This window comes from Lycorma delicatula, chromosome 1, assembly GCF_047948215.1.
Source record: "Lycorma delicatula isolate Av1 chromosome 1, ASM4794821v1, whole genome shotgun sequence".
Classification (NCBI taxonomy): Eukaryota; Metazoa; Arthropoda; class Insecta; order Hemiptera; family Fulgoridae; genus Lycorma; species Lycorma delicatula.
Window position 1 is genome coordinate 206848801 of NC_134455.1, and position 19228 is coordinate 206868028.

A 19228-nucleotide genomic window follows, 5' to 3' on the forward strand; every position below is an offset into this window, starting at 1 on the left:
TATATATATATATTTCTAAATGTCCAGTTTTTTATTACCATTTTCTTTTGTGACTTCAATTATTTCTAAATTAGTTTTTAAGTCAATAGTAGAATGTTTATTCATTATTAGATGGTCAGCAACATTAGAGAAAAACTTTTTTTTTTATATATAATATCTAAAATGTTTTGCATATTTTACTGTAAAAGATCTATTAGTCTTCCCAATATAAATTTGATCACAATCATTACATTTTATTTTATAAATACCACACTCACTATTAAAGTCATTATTATAATTACGTTTTTTTTAAATGTCTTATTATATGGTTGTAGGGTTTATATGCTGGTTTATATTTGTCATCATTATAAACTTTAATTAAATTTTCAATAATATTATTAGTATTTTAAATATATATTATAAAACGCTGTGTATTTTATTTAAAGGCTTCAATCTGTTACATTTTTAGATTTTTAATTTTGTTTTTTATAAATATTACCAGTTAATGATGCTTTATATCCAATTTTTACTGCAGTACTCGTTATAATATTTATTTCTGCATTTAATTTTTCCCTGTGGTTTGTATCAATCACTCTAACATATTAGTAAATATATTAATTTTGTGTGACCATGGATGATTGGATTTTCTATTAAGAATTATTTTACTTGCTGTAGGTTTTCTATTTACTGATGTTATAATATGATTCTTTTTGTTGATTTTAATATTTACATCTAAAAAATTTATTTTTCTGCACTTATCTGTTTCAAATGTAAATTTTAAATTGTCATGATAGGATTGAATTTTTTCAGTATTATAACATATTCATAATTTATAACAAGTTCAAAGATAATGAAAATGCCATCAATATATCGAACCCATAATAGAATTTAATAAACTATATAATATTATAAACTATCTTCTTTTCAAATTCGTGCAAATAAATTTCAGACATAACAGCCAATAAAAGAAACCCATCAGTAAAGTATTCTCTTGCATATAATTTACGTTATTAAATTCAAAATAGTTCTGTTGACATAATGGTGAGAAAATTATCAATAAATTTTGGGTTCTCATTATTATTTTTTATTTTATTTCTTATACAAATTGTATGATATATAAGAATGTTAGGGTACATATTGGTTATGAAATAACTTATCATTCCATGAGGGATATCTCTAAAATAAACACTGCTGGGAAATTTCTCTCTTTAAGGTTCGTGAACCTGCGTTCATGGCCACGCTAATAATGTATACACTGCATTTTTGTGTGTAAGTTGTCGCGTTGTATCTTTGATTACGTGTGAGTTATTATGTTATAAAGTGAATAGGAAAAATCGATGTTACTGCCAACTGTGAAATATGTGGAGTCATGTTTCTTAAACCATCAAAACGTTAAGCCAGCTGAAATTCATAGACAATTTATTGCTGTGTATGGAGATAATGTAATAAATGAAAGAAATGTCTGAAAATGGTGTGAAAGGTTTAGAAATAACAGAATTAATGTGCATTATGAAGAATGTTCGGGGAGCCCTTGATAATCACTAAGATGTTAAAATCAGAAAAGATCATTGCTTGACGATTTCCAACCTGGCCCTTCTTTTTCCTGATGTTTCAAGAGCTATTATTGGTCGCATTGTTCATGACCATTTAGGCTTCAGAAAGGTTTATGCACGTTAGGTTCTGCTGCACGTCTTAATGGAAGATCACAAAAAATCCGAATGGGATCTGCTTTGGAATTTCTTATACACTACATAGAAAAAGTGATGAGTTCGTTAATTCAATTGTTACACTCCAGAGAGAAAACGGCAGTCACGCAAATGTCATCATCCTCAATCACCAACCAGACTACCAAAGGTCAAGCCACAACCACTTGGACACAGACTGTTGGCTACAGTCTTTTGGAATCGGTTTGGCATACTGCTGATTGATTTCATGCCACATGAAACGACTATAAATGCAGAAGCCTTCTGCAAAACTACATAAGTTACCACTCAAAATCAGTAATGTGGGCGGCTGACCAACAGTGTCGTCCTGCTGCATGATAGTAATGTATGTCCACATGTTGTGGGTCCAACACATGATTTACTGAGAACATTTGGATGAGAAATTTACGATTATCCACCATATAGTCCGGACTTAACTCCTTCTGATTACCATTTTTTGGGGAAATTGAAAGAACTTTTGAATGGTAAGCAATTTTCTGGTGACGATGAGCTTAAAAACGCTGTTAATCAGTGGCTAAATAGACTAGTAGCAGAAGAATACGATGAGGAAGCTGATGAGAATACGATAAATGTCTTAATTCATGTGGCGATTATATAGGGAAGTAGTAAAAAGTATATAGTTTAAGAGAAATAAAATATATTTATAAAGTTTTCAGAATAAATTGTTTTACAATGAAATGGTATTTACTTTGGAGGTAAGCTTTCTTAGTATTGTCAAATTATTTAATTTGTTAACCAAGTCATACCCATTTTCTATTATATGGTAAATTAATCTTAGAGCTAAGTATCTTATCAATTGTTTTGGTAATAAAATAACAAGGTTTGAATGGATACAATCTATTGTGATATTTAATTTATTATCATAATCATAAATTGTCTTATAGTTGGTTATTAAACTTTTTGTAATCAAATTTCAATGTCCTTTTACTTTAACAAATTACACATTACATTTTATAATGTTATACATTTAATAAAACCTCTTTAAAATTGAATATAACACCTAAATATACCAAAATAAAATTTAAGGAATTCTCAATATAATAAAAATGTAACTAAAATAAAATTTTTTGCCTAGACTTAGAATAAAAGAAGGTTATTATAAAAGAAATTGTATAAATGTTGAACTGTACAATACGAATCTTTATTTGTTAAAAATTTTGGGAAATTTTATGTTTAATTACATAATAAATTTAATCAAAATTAATATTGATACATATAAATGCAAATTAAAATGATTCAAAATAAAAAAAGTAGCTAAATTGATTAAAATAGTGAAGGATAATAAAATAAAGATTTTTATAATAATAATTTTTACAAAAAGTGTAATGTTAGGAATGAAAAAAAACAAAATAATTTATATCTAGTCAATATACAAGAAATTTCAAGTAATCATGATAATAATAATAAGAGTAAAATTATCAAAAATATTGCTATTGATTCTGGATTGAATATTAATAAAATTGACCATAAAGACAAAGGTAAATAAAGACTACGTAATATTACTGGAAATAACATCTATAAAATTAAAAATATGTATACATATAAAAAACCCACTTCGTAATAAGAGAACAATATATAATTTAAAAGTTAAGTTAATGGTAAATAGCTCTGTTACACTAAAATCTGTTAACACAAACAAACCAGTTATTATGTTGATTGATAAATATAATAATTTAATGGAAAAGTATTACCGATAATAATTTTAAGAAAATAAAAGACCCAGCTAATAAATTTTTAAAGATTACAAAAAGTTTAATAATAAATTATAAGACAGTTTTTGATGATGATAATAAATTGAAATATCACATTAGATTGTATCCATTCAAACCAAAACGTATATTTGTCCCAAAATGTACTAGTCTTCCTAAAATACATTATCAAGGTAACCCAATACATCGATTAATTAACTTAAAATCTGCACCTTGTTATTTTATTATCAAAATAATTGATAAGATACTTAAATCTAAGATTAATTTACCAAATCATACCCATATTTTACATTATATTTATATGATTTGGTTAAATTAAATAATTGACAATAAATAAAACTACTAGAATGGATAAGTCATTACACCCAATATGTATCCTAATATTTCTATAAGTCATACAATTTGTATGATAAGAAATAAAATAAAAAATAGTAATGAGAACCCAAAATTTATTGATAATTTTCTCACCATTATTAGAAACATATGTCAACAGAACTATTTTGAACAACAGTTACTGAGGTTGCGTGACAAACAATATTCCATCATTACTTTTGCAAGCATCTTCCTGTACAGGGGTAAATTAAGGGTGCAGGTGTAAAAAGTTGCAAAACGGCTATGCAGGGTTTTGGGGGTTGCAGATGACAAATCCGATAGCCATTTGGCATAAAAAAAACTTGGTACGGGAGTTTTTGTGGTTTTGAATTTGACAACATTTCATCACTCATGTATATATATACACTCGTATACATATTTATACAGATGATTTTTGGCAGATTTTTAGGATCAAAAAATTGGACAACTCCAAATTAACAGGAAGAAAGCCTTACAATAATGATGCATTATCAGAGATAAATTGAATAAGAAATCTTTTATAAAAACTCATAAAAACAAAAACGTTTGTTGAAAATTGTGATAGTTAATTAAGTAAATGAAATAAAAACTTCACTATTTTGTTACTTTGTGTAGTAAAAGTTTGATTGAAAATTTGTTTGGTATTTTATAAATATATTAGAAATTTCAATATATGATATTATTTTTTGAAATCCAAATTAACCTACTAATAATTAAACTCGTGCAATGTATGATAATTTGATTAAGATATGACTAAAAATTATAAAACCAGTTTTTAAAAATTTTGAAAGATTTTTGTAATATTATTTAGTGTTTAACTGTTAATACCTCTGAATAAATGTGTGACTTTATATTTATGAAAACAGATATTTAGAAATTGGTTTATTGAAAAAAAGGGTAAGGAAATTAATATTGTAAATGAAATTAATATATTTGAAATTAGTTTTTACTAAATTGTTTTATTTTATAAACATAGGTAAACACAATTTTTTTTATTTAATATTAGTCTTTTTTTCAATGTCAGATTTTTTTTTGATTTTTTATTAAAAATTTTCTTTTTATATTTATATTCCTCTTAACCAATTCCCTATATCTACTGTTTACAATTGTTTAAAAATCAAAACACACATATAATAATAGATTTTTATTTATATTTTAATAATAATTTAATAAAATTAAAAATTCTAATTATTTTAATTAATTTGACAACATTATATATATATATATATTATGTCGTATGGAATAATATTACGTTAAATATTTTTTTAAATTTATAATCAAATTTCAATTTTAATCAACTGATTATGAGGAAATTGCTCAAAAGCACTTTTGATTTATAAAAAAAACCAATAATATAAGGTAAGAGTTATTGATTCTATACTTTGGTGGATTGTGCTGAATTTTGTTTATGCTTTTGATATATATATATATAAAATGCTGCTTAAGTTTGTGAATGTGTTAATTTTTAGTAATAAAATTATGAAATTTATGAACATCCATGTTATGAGAAAATAGACAATCACCATGATTTGAAATGAAAGTATTGTATAACAGCCTAATGAATAATAACCACTTTTTTTCCATTCCATTAATAGATTACTAAAACTTATTTTAGAATTTTACTGTTTTCACAATTAAATATCATCAGGAATATATTAATAACTATCTCAATCCTGCCTCTACATTGTTCCACCAGTATAATTACTTCCTCTGAAAACTAAAAATAGAATAAAAAAGCTTTATTACTTTTCTCCATATTACATATTTATTTATGAAAAAGAATTAAGAAAATGTACTACAAAATTTGTCGAGCTTTATTTTGCTTTTTTATTAATTCAAGGATAAGAATCTTTGAACATTTCACTTAAGTTTCTTGCGAACAAAAATATTTTTTTAAAAATATCTTAAACTTCTTAATCTCTTGTAATACAGGGCTGAAATGTTTCTGATTATGCAAGTTCTGTACGAACTGACAGTTTTTTTTTTCTTAAATCACAAGCTCTCTGGTCTTAAGTCAAATTACATGAAGAATTTCTGAAAATTAGGTACTTTTTTTTATTATTAGCCGAGAAGCAGTACAGCTATTGATTTTATTATGCGTATTCCTTGTAATTAATTAAGGAAAGAAAAGGCTATCAAACAAGCCATGAATCCCATTTTTTTTCGCTTTTCATTAATGAGATACATTGCTTCAAAGGCTGATCTTTCATTTGTTGTTAGGGGTGTAGAAATTTTAGCTACTGCTTCTAAAGTTATTGATTGCTACTTTTATATAATTAAAGATAAATTAAAACTATTGAACCTAAATTTTTATTTGTAAAATGTTATTTTTTGTCAAATTCATTTGTAATTAAAAATAATTATAAAAATTAAAAAAAAGAAGAAAAGTTTAGTACTCATGTGTATTTGTATTTTTGTGAAAATGTTATCCTCAATACTCAAATAATATATTTTAAGCAGCTTTGGATTATCAGAATTATTAATGTTTTGTTCACACTAGGTGTTCAATAATTTTTTTTCTGTTGTTAAAAATTTTTTACTGACATGTTAATTTAACCAGAGCCTGATTTGCTTTGTGGGGACTTTATGTTTTTAAACAGGAATCTTCACAACGTAGGCTTGCTAATGTCAGCTCAATGCCTCACCTATCACGAGTAAGCTCCATAAATTTGACCATGATGTCTGTGGAATGTAAAAAGAAAAGAGCTACAAGTACATCAGGTAATAAATTATTTTGTTTACGAGGTAATTATTGTGTTTTACTTCCAGTTTATTAAAAATGGAAATAAAAACTGCCAAAAAGTAAGCATTACTGTTGCCAGTTCAATGAATAATTAATAACTATATATTTAGTATTTAATCACATCGTGTTTCAATGAAATACTTAAATATAATACAACTTATATTGCATTTAGGTGGATGTGATTTTTTATAATTACAGTATAACCTAATTTATCCAGAGATCTAAAAAAATCTGGATTTGTTTTTTTTTTAGAAAATATAAAAACCTCACCTCACATTTCTTTTGTAATTTTAGTATAATTTTTTTCAGATTGGTTCAGTATTACGAATTATACAAAATAGAATAAATTTTATTTTTTTCAAATTGAATTTTTTTTTTATATTTACTCCTCAGATTAGTGATTACTATTTAAGTACAGATTAGTGATCCATCAGTTTAATACATGTTTATATAGAAGTGTAAATTATAATAATAGACTGAATTTTCACCCATTTTCCATTAGACGAAATACAAGTGATGTAGTGCTTAATTTTTAGAAGTAAAATAATTTATAATTAAGTTTTTTATATTTTAAACTTCACACTTTGTGATTTCAATAGGGTTGTATGACATTTCTGGGGATTGCCTGGACTTTCTTTCATTCGGATGTCATCCAACGTTATCTAATCTCGATAAATGGGATTATGTTATCCTTACTAGAAACGAAGACTGTACCAAGCAACATATTGTTGGTGTCTGCTAGACGAAGACATTTCATGTAGCTTCTGTTTGCACAATTCATGTGATACTAGTTTTATTTAGACATTTCATGTAACTTATGTTTGCTCAATCCATACGATACTAGTTTTTAACTACGTACATTTTTCCTAAAACAAAATTTACAAAATTATTTTATCTTATGTCAGCATTTTAATATACTATTTAAATTCAAAATTATTCTGTCCTAATTCTCATTATTTAATTTTTATGTTAAGTTTATGGTATAACACATCTTGTTGCATCTATACAGTGCTATTTTTTGCTAAAGACATTAGTAATTTCCTTTTTATACAATAATTAATATGCGTTAGCCCTAAATAGCTGATATAATTTGTAGCCAGGTAATTACGATAAAAATTCCTTATAATTTGTGTTTATTTGTTTTTCCTTTTAGCATTAACTGAAATCAGCTTTTGTATTGCTTATTTTTTATGTAGGTGGTGGTAATGGAGGCTTACAGAGTGAACCAGTTAGCAATATGGATTCATATATGCCAGATTATGGTTTATTTGAAGCTAGCAGAATTGCATGTCCTGTTTTACCACAGTATCATCCTAAACAGTTAATGGAATTACTTAACTCAGGCAAAATAAGATGGGTCAAAGCAATATTAGCTCATTTAGTCAGGTAAATATAAACAAAAATATTAATATGTTAAAAATAAATGTTAATTGTAATTATGTATATTTATATTTAATGGTGATCTAATTAATTTTAAGTATATTGACATTTTACATTTTATTCATCCATTTTTCACACTGAAGATAAAGATAATTTATACTAAATGTCTCATTATTTATATGTTTACTGTAATTTATTTAATAAAAAAAAATATTAACATAAATCAGATTATACTGTACAGATTAACAAGTGTTAAACTCACACTTTCTAAAGGATCACTTAGTACACTGTTAGGGACATAGTTGTTATGAATGAACGACCACCTTAGTGGCTTAGGTGGTAACTGCTTTTATGTTAATCTATAAGTCCAGGCAAAATTCCTGGCTAGTTTTGCCAAAATTTTGCCTGGCAGAAACGTTTGGCTTATAAAGGCATCATTCTCTTCAAAACAGTAAGTCCAGTTTTTAACAGAAAATGTTTTAATAAAGATTACAATTCTTTAATAACTAAATAATATGTTTTATATCACTGATTAAGATAAATAAATTCCTCCATAATAAACTCCTCCATAATTTTAATTGTTTTTTAAATTTTAAAGGCTACCTTATTTTTAAAAAAATATATACGAGATGTGATAAAAAAATACGGTGAATAATTTTTTATTAAAAAAAGTAATAAGGTTACATAAAATTCGATTTAATCTTCTTCAAAGTACTGTCCTTGGCTAGCAATGCACTTATCCCAACGTTGACTCCATGATTGGAGGCATTTCTAGAAGGTGTCTTTCGGAAGGGCTTTCAGCTGCTCGGTCATGGCCCTCTCAGTGTCAGCAATGGTGTCAAAACGTTTTCCTTTAAGCACAGTTTTAATTTTTTGGAAGAGCCAAAAGTCGCATGGTGCTAAATCCGGTGAGTATGGCGGATGTGGACAGACAGGAACACGTTTTTCGGCCAAAAACTCGTGAATGAGAAGCGAGGTGACACACGGCGCGTTGTCGTGGTGAAGAAGGAAGCCATTGGTCCATTTTTCTGGTCGGTTTCTTCATACGTCATTTCGCAAATGTTGCAGTACACCCTTATAAAATTCATAGTTTACAGTTGTTCCCCTTGGAACGAACTCTGATCGCACTATGCCCTCACTATCGAAAAAAAACAACGAGCATGACCTTGATGTTGGATTTTGACTGACGTGCCTTTTTAGGGTGAGGAGATGAACTGGTTTTCCATTGGGAACTCTGCATTTTGGTCTCAGGGTCATAGCCATAGACCCAACTTTCATCTCCAGTTACAATTTTGGCCATGAAGTCCGGATCTATATGAAGACGACCCTTCAACTCCATGCAAATTGACACACGATTTTCCCTCTGTTCATCACTCAAAAGTCTGGGAACAAATTTTGCACTCACTCGTCTCATTTGCAATTCATTAGTTAAAATGCTTTGAACGGATCTGTACGAGATGTTAAGTTCTTCCGATAGCTCTCAAATAGTCATTCGCCTGTTTGAACGAACCATTGTTTCCACTTTTTGCACATTTTCAACTGTTTTTGAGATTACTGGATGTCCTGCACACTGCTCGTCTTCAACATACTCATTTCTGTTTTTAAATCAGTCATACCACTTGTACACAGTCTTCAAAGTTACCACATTATCGCCGTTCACTGGTTCTAACATTTTGTGAGCTTCTTTGGCACTCTTTTGCAACTTAAAACAAAACTTAATGTTAATGCGTTGTTCCAAATCCATGTTGCGCGACAGACACGATAAACACAACCTCACTGCCAGTCAGCTGCCAGAGCCGCTAGGGCTCTGGCAGCTGACTGACAAGCTCGAACGTGTTACAACTTGTCCCTGCCTGTCTCAGTTGATCACACTATTAGACAAATTACAGCATATGGATGTAGTGTCGGCACTTGCCGCTATAAAAATTCATTCACCGTATTTTTTTATCACACCTCGTATATATATCACATATCCAGAAACTTGGGAGTTGTTTTGTACTATCAGATCATCATTCTTGAATTTTATTACCATGTTAAAACTGAATTCAAGTGTTCATCACTTGTTTTTCTCAATAGATTTTACTTCATTCATAAAATCAAGACTGTAGTTTTAATTTGAATTGTCGTACAAATGTTAATAAAATAAAACCATTTTACTGTTATCCTTGAGTTTTAGGTTTAAATTAAGTAGGCAGAATATCTGTACCAAGTTCCAAGTGTTTATTATAACAATTTGCAGTCAAAAAATGAGATTTCCTAATCTTTTACCTTAAGAACATATTAATTTTATACCTCTTTCCCAAAAAAATTTATGTTTCATGGCTAAGTTGGTTGGTTGACTAGAGGAGACAAATGAGATTTGTTCTCAAAGTATGAGGTAGTGTGATAACATTTTGATATTTTTTTATACCACATTCATTCTTGGTAACAGAAGAATATTTTGGCTATATACACTTTTATACACACCGAACATCTATGATACTATTAGGAGAACGTTGTAAAGATAATACAAGGTATAATTGGAAATTTTTAAGATATATGCTGCCACTGCTCAATAGGAGGAGAGTAGGTTTGCCCATAGGTGTGGAAGAGGAAGCTTTTTTGTTTTTGACATGTCCTGTATTGATCATCGTAATATTTGTTTGGTAGAGAGTTGTATTCTGGTCAGTGAGGATGTTTTATCAATTTTCAGTAAATTATTGATTTCACAAAATGGATGAAAAAAACGGAATAACTAGTTTGTGTCATATTTTATTCAAAAACCAGGAAATCAGGTTCGGAGACTTATAAACTCTTAAAAACAGCTTTCAGGATAAATGGCTGATCAAATGTTTTTATCTGATTCAACAGATTAAAGATGGCTGCAAATCAGTTGAAAATGACCTCCAGTCCAACTGGTCTTCCACTCCAAAAACCAATGAAAGCATTGTGGAAGTTCGCGATTTAGTGTGCTCTGATCATAGACTTACAATTAGGAAGATGGCTAATGAACTGAATTTAAGTTTCAACACAGTTCAGTCAATTTTAACTGAAGATTTGAACATGGATCAAGTCATTGCAAAATTCAGTAAAAATTGTTGTCAGACCATCAGAAACAACATAGACATGAAAAGTCCCAAGAACTGATTAATTGAGCTGAAACTGACCTAGATTTGTTAAATAGGGTAATTAGCAACAAATCATGAGTTTGTAGGTTTACAAAGGCACAATCATTACTGTGGAAGAGCCCAAGTTTACCACAACAAAGAAACGCATAAGAAAGTTGGTCGAATATGAATTCAATATTGATGGTTTTCTTTGATTCTTCAGGTATCATGCATAAACAAATTTGTTCCTAGGGGGCAGACAGTCAACCAGGAATACTATAAAAGTGTTCTAGAGCTTTTTTGTGAAAATGTGATGAAGTAAAGGCGTGCACTTTGGCGAGACAAGAATTGGGTTCTCCACTGTGACAGCATACTGGCTCATACCATTCTTGATTGCGTAACTTTTGTCAATTCCTGTGCTTCTGTGACTCTCCTGTTCCCCTGATTTAGCCCTTGCTGACTTTTACCTGTTTCCTAGATTGAAATTTTCACTAAAAAGGAACCAATTTAACTCAATTGAAGAAGATATCCAGGCACAAAGGGAGGATCCAACACCTTTAAGAAAAAATATTTCTAGGAGTGCTTCCAAAAGTGGAAACACTATTGGAATCTGTATTTTCAGTCAGAAGGGGACTACTTTAAAGGAGAACCATCACAATAACCTGTTAGTACTGTCATTTTGAAATTTCAGTCTTAAAATTGTTTACTTCAAATCTATGATTAGATCCAATTAAGATTAAAGAACCATATTTTTTGAACATAGTAAAAATCATCCAAAACATAATTATAAGGGACAGAAAAGTTTGCCTCTACTTCATTGATTAGAGGCACTGTTCACTCAGATATGTAATATCTGAATAATGATCTTAATAAAAGCCCTTCATTAATAAAAGTTTACCTCCTAAACTTATAAACTTAGCTGAACAAAAAATGGATTATTTTCTCCCAGAGTATATCAATAAGAAGAAAACCACCTTCTATCCGTTCAGTACATAAAAAATTATTGCAATTGTAAGAGTCACTATTAATATTAGCCTTACTCACACCACTAATGTGACATTTAAATCATATCTACATAGAATTGGGCCACTGGCAACAGTGTTACAGAAGGTTGACTTTGGATTAAAAAAGAAATGAATTAATGTAATTTACAAATGATTTAATTTGTAACACTTCAGATAGGGGTTCCCCAATCTCTCTACCACAGCAATTGTGAGCAACTTAGAATTGGCATTCAAATTATGCATACACCCTCAAACATCTGCAGTACTAATATCTTATTAGTCCAATTTATTTTCATTATCTTCAAGATGATCAAATCAATATCAGAAGCCAATTTTTGAGACCCTGACAAATGTGAAGGTAAATGTAAGTCCTCTAAACCAGAATTGGAAGATTGGAAGTAGAATTTGCTCTTCTTGGTTTATATTCTTCAATCAAGGGTTAGGTTCTTGAACCTGTTGCGCGTCTTTCAATAACTCTCCTTCCTTAAGTAGTATATATATATATATATATATATATATGCCCTTAAAGGCAATCTGTGAGGACTTACCTTTGCAAATGACTCCACCATTTTCCCTGTAATTGGTTACTCTTTCTTTTATCGATGAAACTCCAAGTTGTTCCCTTACACTAATGTTTGTATCTTCATTCAAAGTATAAAATCTAATGTACTTCTTAAAAACTTCATTTCAGTAGCCTAAATTCTGCTAATGTCTTGTTTCGAGTTTGTCCAGGTTTCACTTGCAAACATAAAAGTGAGAATGGCCAAGCATTGTAAAACTTTATCTGTTTCTACCCTTACTTTATTCCTTAATGTGCAGTGGATTGTTCCACAGATTTTTAGAATTTGGCAACTTTCTCCCTTATGTCATTTCCTCTCCCTATGAAATGTCACATCCTAAATACTTGTAATGATTAACCTGCTGTATACTCCAATTGTTGATCACAATTTTCATTCTCACAGGCCATTTTCCCACAAATGTCGTAATAGTCTTAGTCTTTATTTCTGATGTAGGAAGATTAACACTAGCTACTTTCTGTAGAGTAAATATTGCTTTTTGTAATTCATCTACTTTCTTGAACTGTGACCATATCGTCAGCATATGACAATGAACTACTCTTCTCATAGCCATCCAGCTTAATTCCAGGGTAAAATAAATCTTTCTATATTTGTTGCATTTCATCAGTGTATATATTAAAAATAGTTGGTGAGACAACACTCTTGTCTAACTCCTTTGTTTCTTAAAATATTTCCTGTTATCTTGCCCTTCAATTCCAAAAATATGGAGGTGTTATTAAAACTGCAGCTATTAGGTGTATCTGATAACCCTTCCATTCCATAATTTTCCACATCAAACCATGATCGTCATTATCAAACCCACTCCATATCTTTGAACAAATATATTTTTCACAATTAAATTCATACTACTTCTGTAAAATTTGCTTTAATGTAAAAATAGCACGAGTCATGTACTGATGCTAGTTTCTAATCCAAGCGCTTTACAGTTCTTCATTTCTTGCAGTGCCTTCAGAAATTCTTCAAATGTTATATTGTCCACTGTGCAATCATCACAAATGGCTTCATCCTTTTTCTCATTTTCATTTTTGTCAAACCACAGATTTTCATAATATTGAATTCAAACTTTCTTTTTAACGCTTTAACCTTACTGCCACTCATTGTTCATTACTTAAAACTTCCATAACTTTATAAGCCATTGACTGTATTCCATGTTTTATTTCTACCATAGATTTATCCAAAGATTACTGATGGAGCTTTTTGGCAAATTTTTATTTTTGTTCCTGGCATAGTTATATAGCATTTGGGTTAGTTATGTATACCTTATATTTCCTCTGTTTATCCTTCACCATCCCTTCCATTTTCTTTGACCATATTTTAAGTACCTTTTCCTTCTAAAATTGGTCCTCAGCCTAATTACTTCTTTAGTCACTCTCACAGTACATTCTTTAACTTTTTTCCATTCATTTATATCCTTCCCTCTATAGGAGAATTCATTATGTAATTATTCAGTATGATAAATTGATATAAATAGATAAATTCTTTATACTTTCCTAGCTCAAAAGAGATATCTTAAAAACTTTATCACCATCCTTTACACGACTTGCAATCATACTTTTGACACTATCAAATAATGATATGAAGATACGTCATGTATCTATAATTACGTTATGTATCTATAATTCTTAAATTTGTTAACAAATTTTGATTTAAGAACTTAAGATGTACAAAATTTAATTACTTTATTATGACATAAACTTGTAAGTGCTTCCTATCCTGGAAATCTTTTGGTTAATATCTTATATTTAAGAAATATTGACACCAGTACTACACACAATCAAATGTTTATGCCTAAAATTAAATATATTTTAAGAAGTAAAGAAATCATGACATATTTGCCTCCTTACATCACACACTAACAGTTAATATGGATATCTAACACCTGGATTTTTTTTTTTCAGCATAGCTAGAAATTTTGTAACTTGTTCATGGCTTCATGTGTATCAAATAAGAAAGTTGATATTCTTTCTTCAGAACTTGGAATAAAGTACAGTTTGAATTATTAGTTGTATGTTTTTTTGCCTCTTTCTAAATTTTCCCTTAATATATTTGTTTATTCTATTTTTTTTCTTTTCTGAAAATTAAAACCTGTTCCTTAATTACTTTTCTTCTACTTTGAAAGCATTGCTTTAGGTTCAAAACAAAGAACTATTGTGATAATCAATTTTGACTAAAAATAAAAACCTAAATAGTTCAACGTTTGCAGTATGTCAAGACTAGGATTTAACTGAGGCGTACATTTAATCGTATTTATCCAGATAGAATGTAAATTAAGATTTTCTTTTTTATTGACATATTTCAATTTATTCTTATTATACTCAGGATTCTGAGTAGATCCTTAGTAGGATCCATTACCTATATTCAAGTTTTCCTTGGTCATATAAATCTATATTTTTTTAATTGCTGTAAAAACGTTTTTCATATTTACTATAGGTAATTACAGTCTCTTAATACTTTCAGATGTATATCAGGTACATGTAGTGTGAGACAAGGAGCTGTGGTTTGTACATTTAGTGATGAAGAAAATTTAACAAGACAACGAGGTTGGTCTCGATCAAGAACACTTTCTGTCAGTTATGCAGCTGGTAAGACATCATTGTATGTAACTAAACATTTTTGATTTTTAGTTCTCAAATTGTGATTATATATGTAATATTAGATCGGTTACAAATAACATAGTCAGTTATTCTGTTTAACATAATTTGGTTTAGAAAAGTTATTACTATATGATAAATATGAAAATACTGTTTGGGGCTCTTAGCTTATTCATTTGTATGCACAACAGAGCTTGTAAATAACTCTATAATCAAGACTACTCTCGTGCAATAGCTAACAGTTTTTTACCTGTTTGAGAGTAACATCCAAAGAACTATCTTAGGCAATTACTACTACATGCTGATCTCATGTGATATTTGTAGCTACCATTACCATAGTGATAAACTCTAGACAAGGAAAATCAAGTGAATACTGAAGAAATATCCAGTTGTTTAAAAAATTTAGCATACTTGTGGGTTGGGATTCCTAAATCAGCCCTCCTCTCCAAAGCTGTTGGATCCAAAAGATCCAACAGATTTTATTACAAATTTTGTTGCAGTTTTATTTACTGTAAACTTAACTAAGTAATTTTAAAGCAAACTTTTTAAATTTGCTGTAAATTTGGCTTAATTTAAATCATATGCAAATTCTGGCATACGATTTAATTTTTTTCATTTTAGAAAACAAACTCATTATTTTGTGTCCTATAACTGTGACCCAAGGATTTCAATTTAGCCTCATTTTAGCTATTTGAGCCAAAATCACAGTGAAGTTTTTCACTAACCATAAGTCAAAAAGTGTTTCCTAATCACAGGTTTACATGAACTTTTTTTTATCATTTTAATCGGAAGATAATTCTATAAAAAGTTAAACTTCTGGAGCAATTTGTATATTCCTGTTCTTATTATTGTTATTAATTTTTTTGGCCTTACAGTACACTTCTGAAAGTAGAATAATTATATTGAAATGAAATTATATGATTTTATTGTTCTTTGGAGACTTTGTTTTCTAATTAATCAATGTATTTATCTACACATTCATCTTACTTTCTACATTACTGTTTTGACAGCACATATGTATGTTTACAAGGTGTCTTCAAAAAATAATCAAGCTGTTTTGTTTATAAAAATGTTTTGGTACATCACTGTACAACTTAGGAACTAACGAACAGTCCTACACCATCTGTATGTGTTTATGATGATTAGTGTTTTGTGTAGGAAAAAATTTTATCAAAATACACAAAATAATTAAAGAAGCTTATGGGAAGGACTTGAACCACACATAATGCTATGAATGGTTCAGGCATTTTAAAAGCGATTGATAATTTACTGAAAACGTTGCTTCCCCAAGAAAGCCTTTGATATAAACAGACATTGACTTCCACATTGCCCAAGTGAATGATTTGATGCAGTCAAAGCAACATTTAACAGTTTGCGAAATAGCAGAATGGACTGGGATTTTAATGTATTGTGATGGTTATTGTCACAAAATCCTAACAAAAAATTCGGAATATGTGTGTTCCTACTAAATTCCTTCCAAAACTACTGACACAAAACCAGAAAGACAATTATATAACAATCTTTCAGGAACTTTTGAGTCATTATTGTCAACAAGAAAGTTTAGTGACATTAATTACTGAGTGATAAGACATAGGTTATAGATATGATAGGTTATAGAAATAAGATCTCAATCTTCCGCAGAGGGTCAGAAAATTGTCACAAGGACTAAAAGTTGGGTAAAAGTTCTAATTTGTTGACAGTCTTAAAGTTGTTGTTCTCTGAGTTTCTACCTGCAAGGTAAACAATCAAGCATTACTATTACTACTACTACTACTACTACTACTAATGATGTAAAAGTCATCAGACAATCCTGCAAAAATGTGAAGAAGGAGAGTAGTGAATTGTGGAGTGATAATTCATAGTTCCTTCACCATGAAAACGTCAGCTTACATGCCCCACTGCTAATTCATGAATTTTGTACAAAAGATTAACTCTGTCTCATCCCTTACCTACAGTACTCACGTGACCTAATTCCTGCTGAATTTTTTTATATTTGAAAAATTGAAATTGCTGTTGTGACAGGACAGAGATTTGAGGCAAAAATATACATAAAAGAAAATTGACTGAATGACTGAAAATTGACTGAAAAATGCCTTGAATGCTATTTAAAAGTGTGTTTCAGAGCTGCTTTTCAAAGTGAAGTAGCATTGGAGATAGTGTGAACAATGGAAATGAAAGTGCTTTGAAGAAGATTAAACTGTAGATATTCAATAAGGCTTTTTTTTTTTGGAAAAGTTGGTTATTTTTCATACAGACTTCATATATTATAAAAAGATAGAATTATTTTTCTTTCAATGATAACAAGAATCTTATAGCATAGAAAGATTTTAATTAACTTTCACATAAACAATACAGTAAACTCAGTGGCTTAAAATTTTGAGGAAAGCAAACATATAATCAGTTTGTTTAAATCAACAAAAATGATGACGATATAAGTGATAATACTCTCTTTACATGAGCATCAAGATCTTTCAAATTTAAATCAATAAGATTATTCTTCTTTGTGTAAGCAAAAGTATTTAATTAATTTTTAGACTTTGAAATACTGAGATTTCTATTCACCAAGGGAACCTACTACTCATCACAATTAAAACAAATTATTACTAAAAAACAGTATACATTTAAAACACTATTATTAATATCCAGAATGATTCAGTGAGTAAAGAGAAATAACTCGGGAACTGATTCTAGACCTGTAGTTTTTTTCATTATATCCAATGTAAAACAGAAAAACTCTATGATGAAAACAGTTTTTTTTTTGCAATTGGCCTTCTACTTTTCCAGCAAGTACATGTATATGAACAATGCAAGTACAATATATTTATTTTATTTACTATAGCAGTTAAGTTGCTAAATGAACTATAATTTATTTGAGATTATAAATACTCTTGAAAAATAAATATTACAGCCAGCTCCCAGTTATCTGCAATAATAACAGAGAAGAGGATTGCGGATAATCCAAAATCACGTTTGGTCCAAAAATAATATTTAGTAAAGTAATATGTAGTAAATAATAAAATAGAGTAAAGTAATTGCACTACACTACTATATACCGGGTAAAAGTAATATCCAGACCTTTATTCAAAATATTTATTAACATGTAACAAAATCTCAATTTTACTAATACTGTACACAAATAGATTGTACATATACTAGTACTTGTATTACTATGTATTGCACTAACAAACACTTATTAAAACTATAATAGTTAATGAGAAAAGAATTAATTAAAATTATTTTAAAAAATTAATAAATTGTGCATTTTACTCTTTCAGATACATTTTATTAAAATAACATATGACTCATTGTTGTTTTAGTGACTGAAGAAACTTTCTTTTAATTGAACTTCTAGTTTGTGTAGATAATAATATTGCAAATTGAACATGATCATCCTGTCATATCCACAAGCATTATCATATTCAAAACAAGCACTCATTCAAGTAGCAAATGAATTAAGGAGTAAAATCATCACAGAACGATGAAAATACTTAAATTTTTAGCCTTTTTATAAATTTTTAAAACTATTTTTTTCTGAGTGTCATTGCAGTTAAACGCTCATGGATAATCAGGAGTAGACTGTATTACTTTTTACAGAACATAAAACAATTACAAAGAATACACATATGATTCATGTCAATACTTTTTTCTAAATGTAATTATGTCATCCATTAGTCAGACATTGCGCATCATTATGAATTTTGTTTTGGTGATGCAGTGCTGAATGTAATACTATAAACAATAAACAATGTATCATGCGGCTAAGAAAAATCTCCATTATATCAATCTAGTCCTAGCTCTGGTGTGGATAACATTTGCTGGTGCATCTACTTCTCTTATCAATTGTGATTTTATTTTTCTCTGTAAAGTCAGTATATGTACTTCATTAATTTGTGTAAAAAAAAAATGTGTGTAATAAAGTAAATTGTGTATAAAGTTTTATAATACATGTTGGTGAGTGTATTGCAGTGAATGTTTTAATAAAAATGCCATACAGTTGTATTAACAATCCAAAGAGTTTCTTTTACATTTGTGGTGAGTAACATTAAAGTCTCAAAGAAGAAATATAACTCCTAGGTGATCAGG

The 19228-nt window shown here is 29.0% G+C and overlaps 1 protein-coding gene across 5 annotated transcripts in view; it reads left to right on the plus strand.

The window, feature by feature from the left end:
• The window catches only part of Rbcn-3A (rabconnectin-3 alpha), a 518724-nt gene that overhangs the window by 191603 nt on the left and 307893 nt on the right, over positions 1–19228 (plus strand). For all 5 annotated transcript variants that reach the window (XM_075371055.1, XM_075371080.1, XM_075371085.1 and 2 more), the window contains 3 exons: positions 6364–6484; positions 7703–7892; positions 15012–15136. In XM_075371055.1, the coding sequence (XP_075227170.1) occupies positions 6364–6484; positions 7703–7892; positions 15012–15136 (436 nt within the window). The remainder of the gene's footprint in view (positions 1–6363; positions 6485–7702; positions 7893–15011; positions 15137–19228) is intronic.